The sequence below is a fragment of the Amblyomma mixtum genome, chromosome 2 (genome assembly GCF_055824585.1).
Source record: "Amblyomma mixtum isolate Tamu chromosome 2, ASM5582458v1, whole genome shotgun sequence".
In the NCBI taxonomy this organism is placed as follows: Eukaryota; Metazoa; Arthropoda; class Arachnida; order Ixodida; family Ixodidae; genus Amblyomma; species Amblyomma mixtum.
In genome coordinates, this window is record NC_143013.1 from 71,027,066 (window position 1) to 71,040,604 (window position 13,539).

The window sequence follows — 13,539 nt, forward strand, 5'->3', positions numbered from 1 at the left end:
CTTCGCATTTATAAACGGAAAAATGAAAAACCCGACAGCTCCCAGCTTTCAATCCTCCTCTCTCTCTTTCCCTTTTGCGAGACGCTAGAGGAGAGGGTCAACTTGCGCTGCAGCGTCTGGTTGATCACAGTAGAGTAATTCGATGGTTTCGTGTTTCCTCCCGCTCTGTCTTTTTCGGTTTTACTGCGTTCTACATGGAGATGCGGGGTGTGTGTCTAGGTGCGCGAGGTGGTGGGGAGAAAGTGTCGGCGTTCTTTCCCAGCTTCCCCGGATGGCTGTCGCGGTGGTGACCCGAATCCGGTCGCTCCGCATGTCGACCGAGCCCGTCGTCAAAACGGCCGCCAATCACGGGGCGACCGTCGCCAGGGAGCCCGCATCCCTCCTCCTCTTCCTGAGCCTCCTCGGACGGAGCGGCTGCCCTCGACGGAGCAACCGGAGAAGACGACGACCACTGCGTCCCCTCTCGCTCACGTCGCAGTCACCGCACGGGGTCTTGTGCGCTGGACGTCGCCGAGCCTCTGGCGCCGTTTAAAAGCACCGCACCGACCGATAGCGCGTCTTTTGGGATCGGGATCTCCCCACCCTTGTTCCTGGGCAGCTAAGAGTCACCTTTGCCACCGGCACCGGGAGATTTTTCAAAGTCAGCATGGGACGACAGGTACGTGGGGCCGTGCTTTGATGTTCGTTGCCGTCTTGAAACTTCGACAGGTCCTTTTGTTTTCTTTTCTCTTTTTGCTTTCATAATTCCAACTTGTTTGCAGAGATACATAGAAATTTGTGATCGTAGGAGATCAGAAAGTGACAGCTGAAATAATTCTGGAACATTTCTGTCCGCCTTTATGAACTTTCATATTCACTCATTTTTTCACTCACCTGTTGCAGAGACACCATGGCTAACCTGCTTGCTGGTTTGCGTTGAAACTCAGTTGTATAAGCGTCATTGCTTCGGTTCGGGCGTACAATTTTTCGCCCACGGAAGGGAACTGGCTGATTTTGTGCAGTCATGTGCTTTGAACAAGCTGACTCTTTATTCATGCGCTTACCATCTCACCACTGGCCGCTACCGCCCGTGACGTAAGGTTACTTAGCTCTCCAGCGGTGTATGCGGCTACCTCTGATATCCAATCGACGGCAAGGACTTTGTAGAATGAATCAGGAAAAGAACAATTGTAAAACATCCTCAGGAACGCTCAGTTTATAATATAGCCGAGGTGCTCTAGGGGGAGTCATTTTATTTGCATTTTTTTTTTTTGCAGTTTTGAAGGCCGCGACTTTTATCACTCCCTCGAGTTACAGAGCACGACTCCCTCGTTTTGTTGCACGCGGAATAAATTGCCTGTATGCTTTGGTGTTACAGCGGGAAACACGTGATAGGATGTGCGCGAGATGGGGTGTGTGTGTGAAGCACAGGAAGAAGATTAAGGAAAGATAGAGATCAGATATTTTTTTTTTTTTTAGAATTCAGTGCGCTGCTTTCTGGGAAAAAAAGAGAAAGAGTCTAAATTGGCATCCCCGCCTTTGGTACTGTAGTGCCAAGTTGCTCTGTCATCATCGCCAGTTAACTCCTTCAAGAACACTCATCCAGTTCCCCGTGTGAACGACACAGCAGGTTTTCACATAACTGGTGCTGTGAAACAGATTGTTGAGCAGATGTGCGCATTGTTTTGCAGTGAAAAACATGCTGCAGCTAATGGCTATCGCGGAATTGTCAGGTTTCTTCTGGCGTGTCAGCTCGCTACCAATGAAAAAAGCTTATAAACGCGTACCTAAAAGAGGGCTTCTGCCTCGTCGAGCCATTATAGAAGGTACTCTCTTCATTGTTGCTAACAAGGTACACATTGTTCCTTGTGCTGAACACGAACGCGGCATCATGTGCGAACAATGTTTCAAAAAGCACAAGTGAAAACTGTAGAGTAACGTGCCCGGATCCTTTGGAATAACTTAAAAACTTTCGTTCGACAATAATCCCTGAGAACCAAGCGTAAGAACGCCTTGACATCGTGAAAATAGGTCTCAGGATCGTTCTGCAGCGCTCCTCATACAGCGGGGAGCATTTCAGCTATGCTTGCCCCATTTGGGTTGCTTTTTGTGTGCTTGTACCCACTATCGTCGCAAGGTGCTGACTTTCGTGTTCATTATAGACATTATCGAATGGAACGAACGCACGCGCAACTATGTCGCGGGGAAGTAATGCCGGAAATGGCAATGTTCTTTGCTGCACACGTTACAGTGCCTGGCACAAACGCAGCGCACGAAAGTACGAGGAGACTGTTCTCGCACGGTGCAAAACACCCACAGACAGATACGCGCGAGAGGGTGAAGAAGAAAAAAAGAAAAATGAGAGGTTGAGAAACGCGCCAGAATTCAAATTTTTAGTTTCGGCGACACTCGGCTCGCGCGGGGTTTCCTGCAGTCGCGCTAATTCGACGGCTTCTGACGGCGCCAGGTGCGGCGCGCCCATGGCGCTCGGAATAGCTGCGAAAGAGTTCTCACGCGACCCGCCGGCACGCGGGAGAGAGCACCGCTCCACTGCCCACGGCCCGAGGAGAAGACGCGCATCGACTCCTGCTTCCTCGTTTGCGCTCCTATTTTTTTATTTTTTTTGCCTCCCTTGCAAATGTGGTTAGTCGCCAACACCGTGCTGGTGGCGGTGTTGGTGGTGGCCGGTGACTTCCCGTGTTTTCTTTTTTTTTATTCATTTCTCCGTGTGACGGATGGAAAAGTGGGACGTCCGTGTTAGTTAGGAAGGCCACACCTAGACTAAGTGCATCCTTGCGAGCGGGGATGATTTCGCATCCGAATGAAACGGTGACATGAGGTTAGGGTAAAAGGCAGGAACCCACTAGCGAAGAAGTCCTCGAGTGCTGTCTTCGCAAGAGTCACGTAGCTGCTGCAGTCGCATTGCGTGGCGTTTTATAAGCCAGGAGGATTTTGTGACATCGCTGTAGTATTGAAGGCGGGAACCGAGGTCAGTAATTCGAGCGTTGACGTCACACGCCTCCTCTTCATCTAATGTTATTTTGCAGCGAACCGCGATAGTTTTCCAATCTCAAGTGCGTTATTCGTCGTTATACCTTCTGGTGAGTTTGCAGTCGTGTCCTGCCGAAACAGCCTCATAGTGACAACGTTCTCATTCTCAACTGCCAGCGCACTCCACTGTCTTTTAAGTGCAGTTTGCGAAGTGCTGGTATGTGGAAGTGCTGGTAAGAAATATGAAGTGGTAATACTTAAAACTGAAATAGTCGGACATTAAAGACAGGAAACTAATATTATATTCGCGGAAGTGAAGAGCAAAATAGCGGGATAATACACGAGGCCGTATTTAATAATCCAGAGTTGCTGTCATCCGTTTGTTGGCCGCTAGCTATGTCATTAGCGAGAACAGGCGTGAAAGCTAACTGCGAATCATCGTTGCTTGAGGTAGAAATCGAGGAAAGGTGGTTTGGTGCGGTGTCCTAGTTGAGTAGGAGGTTATCTCAGTAAATGAGAAATAAAGATTTGTATAAACCACACGTGTGTAGCGCCAGAAAAACGCACTTCGCCACGTTTCAAGAAGAATACTTGTCATCATCTGGGCAAGTCCTTGCCGAAACGTTGGCAAGCACCCTGAAGTTTTCCCTCCTTTGTTCACTTTGTGATCATCAAGAACCATCTTTCTACCCTCTCTCTATCATAGACTTCGCCGTGTTTTGTTCTCTTAGTGGATCGCTTTTTAGTGCTTTGGTTACATGAAGATTATGCTCAAGAGTAATTAACTGAAAGAGTCCTGTTGCTTGACGCAGGTCTCCTGGACTTTATGGGCACTCCCAGCAGTACTGCTTCTTCTGAGGCCAGACTGCTGCGCGGCATCCACACATTCCCGATCCATGATGAGCGCAGCGGCAGCAACCAACAAGCCCCACAGGGACTACGACCTCAACCTAGAAGACGTCTACGCTTCGCCCGCTACCATGGCGAAGTATATGAACTCCTACAGCTTTCCGGGTCCCGTAGACTACCTGTCCGCTGCTGCCGCGTCTTCTGACGGCGCCCCCTTCGAGTTCTATCCGACCCTGTCGTCAGGTTCGGTGTTCGACAATTTCGCTTTCAGCCCAACGATCAAACTCGACGAACTGGCGTACCACGAACCGAGGGAAACCTCATCCAAGCATTCAAATAGAAACAAAGAGAAGGCCTGGAGGCTCAAGGAGGACGATGACGAGTTCAGAGAAGGAACGCGAGAGTCGTCTAAAAGCGGCGTGAAAGGCGATGGGTGGAGACGACCGGAAGCCAAGGACGATGACGAGTTCAGAGAAGGAACGCGAGAGTCGTCTAAAGGTGGCGTGAAAGACGATGAGTGGAGCAGACCGGAAGCCAAGCGGAACTCGGAAGAGTCGCGTTCTGTCGAAGAGGAAGCGGCGGCCGCGGGCCGCAGGAGGAGACCGCACGGAAGTTCCGGGTCGTACTTCAGGGGCGTTCCCGAGAGGGATGAGAGTTCCGAGGAAGACGGAAGAGACTCGTCTCGGGAAGAAGACGACGACAGGGCCGCTACTTCGAAGACGACGTCTCTCAGTGACCGCGACGAGATTGCCTACTCGCGAGGAAATAGCAGGCGTCCTTTCGTCCGCGTGAAGAACAGCGGCGCACTCGTCAGCGAAGAAGCGTCGTCGGAGGAAAGGCGCAGGGGTGCGGAGGCGTCGAGAGAGTTCGACACAAGGCCTAAGAACGGTGGAAACGGCCGCAACGGCGGCAATGGCAGAAACGGCGATAACGGCGATAACGGCGATAACGGTGATAACGGCGACAACGGCGCCACCATTGGCAACGGTGGAAATGGCAACGGTGACAATGGTGGCCGATTTGGCTCAACGAGGAACGAGAGGTTAGAAAACGGGCGAAGAAGAAACATTGGCGGTTACCAGAACAGCGGTGAGCTGCCTTCGTTCACGGCCGAGCCTACCGGCAGCAGGGCCCAGGAAGTCTCCAGAGGACGCGGAGATGACAACGGCGTCCGGGACCTCAGGTACAACTCCTACAACGGCAACGACATCGATGATGACTCCTTGCGGGCAGTGAACGGAGCCCTGCATGAGACTTTCGCGCCAACACTGACCACGACCCAACGGCCAGACCTTAGCGCCCTGTTGCAACGGCCGGACGTCAGCGCGCTGCTGCGACAACAGCCAGACATCAGTGCTCTGCTGCGACAACGGCAGGAGGTCCGGAGGCCGGAGGTCAGTGCGTTACCGAAGCCAGCTCGAGACGCGTCACTCTCTGGGACGCGCACGTCGAATGCAAGGCGCAGGCCAGCTCCGGCCTACACTCCGGGCAGTACCATGTACCAGTCAGAGCAAGACGACGAGGGTAGTAGCTCCAGGGGCCAGGAGGAGACAACGACAAACGGCTACAGCAGCACGAGCACGACTGCGGAGCCATTGCGGTTTTCGTCCGAGGAAGAAAAACCACGCCAGGAAAATCCCGACTCCGCAGAGGACAAGATTCACACGCTCATGAGGCCGACGCAGACAGTCACCAGGATGCGCAGACCGACGTCCGCAGAGCTGGGAGCAGCGGCCACGTCGTCGACCAACGGTGCCGGCAGTCGCAGAAGTCCAACAAATAACGGGCAGCGAAGCGGCAGCGCGACCACCACCACTAACAACAACAACAATATAAACAACAACAACAGAAAGCGCGGTGGAGTAGGAGGGTATGGTGCGCCCGAGCCGCCGCCTCCGCTCCCGCCGGCATCTTCGCTGGTACTCCTTGGCCGGGACCCGACGCCTTCGCTAGACCAGAATGCTGCGGCTACAGTGACGACAGGTGCTGACCAGCGGGCTGCGGCCACGAATGGCAATGGCGGCAGACCGAGGACGCTTTTCCATCAGCAGGTGAGGCCCTTTTTTTCACAAACCGGGCTTCTCAGAGCTCGAAAATAATCTAATTCTTAATAACAATGTATTTATATGCACATAACAGTGCTTCGACTCTGTGACCGGGTAGATGGCATGGTGCCCACTTTTAACACCAATGCAAAGGCAAAATCTGAACACACCGGAGAACTACGACCTTCCAACTGCTTCCGTAGTACAGACGCTTAACTAAACGTGCCCATTCAGGGCAATTGGCCAAGGGTCAGGAAGCGTACTAATAAGCAAGTAACGTTTTTTTTTTTTTTAAGAGAGAACGTACAAAATGTGCAATTAAGTGCGCATCTATTCGAGCTGATTTACAACCTTCCCACTTCGAGTTCTTGACCAGTTCGCTTTCGCCCTACTATACGCTATAGCCGACCTGGTTAGCTTATGAGTAGGGCGATTGCCCCGGACAGACGGTGGTCCCGGGTTCGAACCCAGGGCCAAGGGGAATGTTTCTTTAACTAACAAGTTCCTGTGAAAGTTGTGTAGCTTTCATTTGTAATGACTGCGATTCGATGGATGATAATGAATAATTACTTCCTTGTTAAAATAATACAAATGAAGGCTGATAGTGCATCCAATTTTCCAGGCGATTTTAAGTCTTTTCCTCGTTATATTATCACTGCGCGTCTTACATAGCTAGAGATGCCGGGCTGCCCAAGTTTGATTCCTGGTTGTCAAAGTCTTGCTCTTAGGGGAAAATACTACTTGGTTGCACCCGCAGCTATAAGCACTGCCCACTGGAGGAGAAAGTACGTGAAATTTCTCGCAGTGTTTGGTTTATGGTTTGGATTATGGGGTTTAACGTCTCAAAGCGACTAAGGCTACGAGAGACGCCGTAGTGGAGGGCTCCGGAAATTTCGACCACCTGGGGTTCTTTAACGTGCACTGACATCGCACAGTACACGGGCCTCTAGAATTTCTCCTCGAAAGAAATTCTAGCCGCCGCGGCCGGGATCGAACCCGCGTCTTTTGGGTCAGCAGCCGAGCACCATAACCGCTGAGCCACCGCGGCGGCGTTTTCTCGCAGTGTATGTGAAGTATTGCCGCGCTCTTTGTTGTGCGCGTAACTGGCAAGCAAGAAAATGAGAAACGCACTAGTCTACTTACTAGTTACTAGTGGTTGAGTCGTTCCTATGTGTCTTCCTTCTTTTTTTTTGTTAATACAAGTTTGGAGCATTTTTTTCTTAGATATGAGCAACCAGCTAGCCATCGTTCTTTCCCTGTTAACGTTTTTATTCGCGACATGAGGGGAGAACCCCTGTAGTTGGGACAGCAAGCGATTGTTCGCTTATGGGTCCATTGTGTGACTTGTGTTCGAATTCGCTCCAAACTTAAAATACTGGGCGAGGAGAGAGTAAGGCGACACACACCGCACAAAGGATTGCACAGTGGGGGAGGGAGTGACACGAAAACGAAGATGACAGTGCTATATGCAATAAACAGAAGCCTAATCAAAGCGTTGTCAGATGTCACAGAATTACGTCTTTCCTTTCTTTCTTGATGGTCATCCTCTTGCCCTTTTTCTCCATACCCAGCAATTCAGGACAAAAGCACCTCTCAACGGGAAAGAATTTATGAACGCAATTTTTTCATATATTGTTAGATTTCACTATAATAATCAATTGATCCACAGATCTCCCGTCGACAGGGTTTCATTTTTTTGCTGTTAAGGTTTTTGTTGTCGTCAAAACGATCCCTATTGGTTCTGTATGGCAGACTTAACTGCTCGATGGAAGCAATGGAAAAGAGAAAGACGTCTACGGATCGGCAGAATCGACGATTACCTTCAACATTTGCATGACAGTACCTTAAGATATTACAGTATTCAAAATTTTTGTCCGAGAATGCTGGGAATACGTGTAAATGAACAGCGTAAGAGGCCCCGTTCACTAGAAAACCCGGTGTCAGCGTTGTGAGCGAAAGATCGCGGGCATGGCTCTCTCTGGCAGGTGGTGCCCAGAGAGCAACCTAGGAGGCAGGTGGCCCACCCAGTTCACGTGACCATGTGGTATCACCACAACCTGCCCACCGGATAGTGAGCAGACTTCCCAACGTGGCAGGTGGCTGTTAAATTAGTGATTGGTCACTCGGGAAGAGCCACCCGGGGGAACAAGGCCCACCGCTGGGGAGCACTTCCCATCGCCGGGCAGTGGCGCATCGCTTAACCACTGCACCACTGCGCCAGGAGAAGTATCAGGGCTCCCAGAAACCAATGAATGTAAAGTATATAGGGACCTTCCATATATATGGGAATCAACTCATTACGCTGTCGCGACATAGATTTAAGGCAGAGCTTAGTGTCCCCTCCGGTTTTTATTTCGTATTCAAGAAGCGATACGGAGGACTCGCTTAACGAGTCATTCATTTTATTACCATAAAAAATCGCCTACACGACATTTTCATTTCTGCATACCAGATATCACCGATGTGGTGTGGGCCACTGAACTTCGTGCTCGTCCTACTTTTCCAAGTTATCCCAAATTTGACTAGGGAGGGTAAGCCACTGTTTCGCCTGAACGAGTGAGACTTTTTTTTACTGTAAAAAGGAGCAGACACATCTTCATTTTTCTTATGAAGACATTAAAAGATTTCTTGCCTAGGTGAGGTCATACTTTTTCATTTGAACTTTGATGGTTGCTTATAAACTCGCTGGTAATATAAGACCGCAATACATTCGCGTGAGCAGCTCTCCTGGCATAGAGTAATTTCAAGTTAAGCCGTACCGTAAACACATTGTGATATCCTTCGTCTCGAATGCAGTGAAACGAACAGCGTGTTCCCATTCCTCTGGTTTACTGGCCTCTGCGAGCGTTTCCGACTTTGTAGCGCGGTTTTCCGACTGCATATGCACCTTATTCCTTGAAAATTTAATAAGTGATATTCCACTGATTTCGTATAAATGTAAAACAAGTTTTATTTAGTTCCTATTTCACACCGGCATTTTTTTTTTGTTTATACGTCGTTCCTGCCTTTCGCTATCTTCTAACGGCCTACCTTTCTCCCTTTCTTACTGTTAAGACAGCAGACCGGAACTTATTTTAGCTAATTCTCCCTCGGTCACGTTTGTTACACGGTCGCAACAATGCAATCGAGTTGTACGCATTTTTGTGTTGCTAGAGCTCGACTGAGCAGCGCACCACCTGAGGTGAAACAAGGCGGAGGCGTCGCATGCTGTAAAGCCAGCGTACACTGATGACTGTCTGCTCCGAAACGTTACGCTTCAACGATCGAACTGAACGCACGTCCTTTGAATGGCGGCGCGGTCTTGCGCAAAAACGCATTCGTCCGTACCACTGTCGTCACCGCGCTGTGCCAGCGCATCCGTGAAGAGAAGAAGAAACACGGCGTCCCTCACGCTCCTATGTACGTATTTCAGTGCGACGTTTACGGAACCAACGCGCCGTTGGACTTGTATGGACACGTGTCCATTGGCTGCACTCTTCTTTCGCAGAGGCATGGGCTTTGCATTGTCGGGGAAGTCCGGTCGGTCAGCCGACTCAGTATACCCTTCCGGCTCTTTTCACAATTTTCCTTTTACTGAGCAAACTTATTCGCCTTTTGCAGAAGCGGGGTTACAAGCGTGGCGCTGATTTCGCAGCGGATCACTGCAGCCTTTCTCTAATAATCGTTCGATGGCGGTCAGTCTTGGCTATGTGGAATAATGCACGTGGTAATCCTGCTAAAGAAAGTGGGAGCTTTCGTTCGCTGTACAACTATATTCGGCCCAGCAGCGCCACCGTTCGCTTCTTGCAATCATCAATTTCATCAGGACGCCCACTTTTCGAACTTTTTTAAAGCCGCGAGCTATATAATACAGGTCTCAGTTGCTTACAAATACCAAAGTTGTACTTAAAATTACTCTGGAAATTGAATGAAATCACTTTCAAGCCGTTTCGACTACTTGTTTTGTAAAAAAAAATTGCGCGGAACTCTAAACTTCCTCTTTAAGGGCATGACGCGATAGCATAATAGGTTAATTCCTACACATGCAGAAGGTACTTGTCTACTTTACGTTCACATATCCCTGGAAGTCATCATACCCCTCCTGGCTGCAGTGGTGCAGCGGTTAAGCGATGCGCCACTGCCCTGCGAGAGCAGGTGCTTCCAGCGGTGGGCCTTGTGCGGCACAGGTCGCTCTTCCGGAGCGGCCAATCATAAATTTAACTACCACCTGTCACAGTAAACAGTTTGGTCACTATTCACGTAGGCAGGTGGTGATGAGCCGCAGTGTCACGTGACCTAGGTGGCCTACCTGCCTCCTATAGGTTGCTCTCTGAGTAGCGCCTGCCAGAGCCGTGCCCGTGATTTCTCACTCACAACGGCGACGCCGGATTTTCTGTGAACGGGGCCTCTGACGCTATCGCGTTAAAAGGGGTACACATCTGTGATGGAGACTTCGTAAAAAGGCCTCAGATGTGGTATTTATTCCTACTTTAATCTTAACGACGTACAAGAAAGTGTTCACTAGAATTGAAAATTGCTTCAAGAAGCATTTTGAGGCAGTTGGCTGATGGAGGAGGAGGCCTATCAGTGAAAGATAGAAACACACTGAATAGTTTGTATGATAGTTCGCAGCATTCAGCACTCAGCAGTACGGTACGCAAGTGCACTGCTGTCAGTTTGCCGCCACTTGAAGGAAGGGGGACAACTTGCGTCCCACTATCCTACAAAGGGTTAAAACCGCACGCAGCAGTTACTGGAACAAAGTATCTGCGCTTGCGAATTTACACCAGCCATTTTTCGTGTATTTCCCTGAGCGCGCGTGCTTTGGTCGTTTTTTTTTTCATCTTTCTTTTTCGTGTCGAATGCAGTTTAGTTCCTCACTTGACTCTGCCTTATATGCGTTGTGAGCAAGTGAGCAAACATCGAGTGCGACACATGGCATGGGGCATGCTTCTTTTTTGTTGCACTCTATTGAGCCTACAAGGCTTACACAGCTAACTTTCAGTGGAGATAAATTTACGTTTCGGGGCATAAAAGCCTCTTTCACTGCTATGTTAATCTCGCGAAAGGAAAACATGATTCATTTAACTTTGGTTGTTGCAGTTGGCGATAATATCTTTGGAGTATATCTTATACAGCCACCCCGCCTTGGTTCTTTGCGCGTGCTAACATGTATGCGCCTGCTGTCCCTCCTTTCCACCCCCTTCGGAGGCTCAGTGCCGGTGAAAACGGTTGATTATTGAGCACGAGTTCGTATGTTTGACTCCGGCCGCGGCGGCCTCGTTTCCGTAGAAGCAAAGTATAAAAACACCCGTCTGCTGACATTTTGGTGCAGATCAGAAAGAGCTCCCGCGACCGAAATTCATTCGGAGTTCATCATTACTCGGCGGAGATCACAGCACGACTAATCATTTATTAATGACCTTCTAATGCGATGGCATTAGGAGGGTCATGACGGCGAAAACTGTCTGGCGTCAGGCATCGCGTATTTGTGAAGCCTCCATCTGGTAACCGTGGTAGGTGGTGTTTAGGAGGATTTCCCTTTCCCCACCTGCTCCCTGCGAACGTCCTCCTCTCTCCCGTCTCCCTCTCCACTTTCAGGGGAGAGGAGGGAGGCGCCACGCGAAGAATAACTCAGCAAAAATGTAAATCAAAATGCGAGCGTACCCCCCCCCCCCCCCCCCCCCCCGTAGCCACCAGTAGTAGTAAGAACGGCTCAGCAAAAGTCAATAAAAGAAGCGATTACCAATAGAAATGTAACAAAAATAGAATCATAACTGGAATAGATTGGCGACTGAAAGAAAAAGGTTATCGCATTTGCTGCGCATCAGGAGAAGGATGTAAACTTTATTAAAGAAAAGGTCTTAGGCGGGGATTGGGGTGATGTTCCCCTCCCCGCGGTGGGCTCCTCTTCTAGGCCGGACGCCAGGTGGCCGACCGACGATGTCGTTCGGCGACCTCTTCGGCTCGCTCTGTGGCTCGAAGTTGAACCTCCGGGTCCGAGCTGAGCAGCGCGGCCTCCCACTGCGATAGGGTAGAGAGGTGCAGACTGTGCGATGGCTTGTCTTGAGTACATGAGTATAGGATGTGCGGTGTGTCTGCCTTTTGGTGCCCACAGAGAGAACAGGCGGGGAAGAACTGCTCTGGGAAGCATATAGAGTACATGTACGAATTAAAGAAAATGTCTGTTTGGAGCTGCCGCCAACTGATTTGTGTTTTACTTAGAGATCTATGTGGTTCTGGGTTCTGGGAAGATTTGTCTTTCTTTCTTGAAGTGGGTAGTAATTTCTTTGTATAGTTTGTCACCGGCTCCTTGGCCGACCTGAGCTTGGGGTAGCGCACCTCCCGGTTAACCACGAATCCTCGGGCAAATTGGTGCGTCGCCTCATTTCCAGGATGGTCCGAATGGGCGGGGACCCAGATCAGTGTGATCATCGAGGTTCTCTCCTTGCATCGGCGACAATCGATAAAACAAAATTTCAGGAGAAGCTGCGCATCAGGCTGATTGATCGCCCCTAAATTTTGTTTTTCCCTCTCTCCGTGCAGGGCTTCCAGGGCCCGTACTCCTACCGCTTTGGCTTCGACACGGCCGACCCGTACAACCCGCAGACCCGCTACGAAGAGAAGGACGCCGAGGGACGTGTCCGGGGATCCTACAGCTACCTGGACCCCAAGGGACGCCTGCAGGTGGTTCGCTACGAGGCGGACCCCAAGGGCGGCTTCCGGGTCAAGGGGAGCTTCGGACAGTACCCCAACGACAGCAAAACCTAGTCTCGTGAGCCTTAACATGCATCCCCCACCCAGGCGCGCATCGGTGGATGCGTTTTGTCGGCGAGGAAGCGCGCAGTGCGCGACTGTTGACGTAGTGCCAGTTGCCGCCGCAACAGGGACGGTAAGACTACCTGCCTTGTGTGCCTGATCTTAAAACTGGCCCGAAAGAATGTTTTAGTACAGAATTTAGATTGATATCAAGCTACTGAAGGTTTGTCCACGGCTTCGATTCCACAGATGTGAACGCAAAGAAAAACGGCAGTAAGCTTTCTTGTCATTTGAAGAAAAAAAAACAATACAAATTAAAACGAACAAGATCGTTTCAGTTTTGTTCGCTTTGGATCATTAAAAGGCTTATGTGAGGCGTCGCGTTGCCGCTCATTAGAAGCGCATATCACCTTTCTTTTGTGACCGCGTACGTTGTTTCTAGAAGGACACTCAGCGTCTTTGAAGTGACATCGCAAAAATCTTCGGTGTGTAGCTTAGTAAACACTTGATTGGGGCGCGTTAACTCAGCACAGTGAACGACTGGGCTTATGATCGCACTTGAGACGCCTAAACCATGTGTTCGGGGTGTCTGTTGAGTTGTCGGCTGTTCAGTTCCAAACCTTGCATTTTTCCTCGCTGACAGGCCTCTCAGTGGGCCTGTCAATTAGTTTAGACAGTTTAACATTATATTAACTTAACATTTGTGAAGTATTTGTCAACAATACCGGTCACTATGGGCTGTTCTCCACAGCTTGGTGTAATCCGGTCAGTGAGCGTGAAGTCCCCAACAGTTTAAAATATTACTGGCTTGGGGGGAGCAACGAAGGCGACTGAACAGGGCTAACAGACCTAAGACGGAGGCGCTACCTCTCCAATAAAGCATCTGTTCTTGAGAACAGTTGTGCCAGATAAGGCAGCGATGGACGGCATCCATTGG

The 13,539-nt window shown here is 50.0% G+C and overlaps 1 protein-coding gene across 1 annotated transcript; it reads left to right on the plus strand.

The window, feature by feature from the left end:
- The first annotated feature begins 343 nt into the window (after window positions 1–343).
- LOC149359691 (uncharacterized) lies at window positions 344–12,833 on the plus strand. The gene is made up of 3 exons (XM_089569110.1): window positions 344–658; window positions 3,783–5,870; window positions 12,390–12,833. Exons 1-3 carry the CDS (start codon window positions 647–649, stop codon window positions 12,612–12,614), a joined length of 2,325 nt encoding a protein of 774 aa, XP_089425236.1. The 5' UTR covers window positions 344–646; the 3' UTR covers window positions 12,615–12,833.
- The last annotated feature ends 706 nt before the right edge of the window (window positions 12,834–13,539 follow it).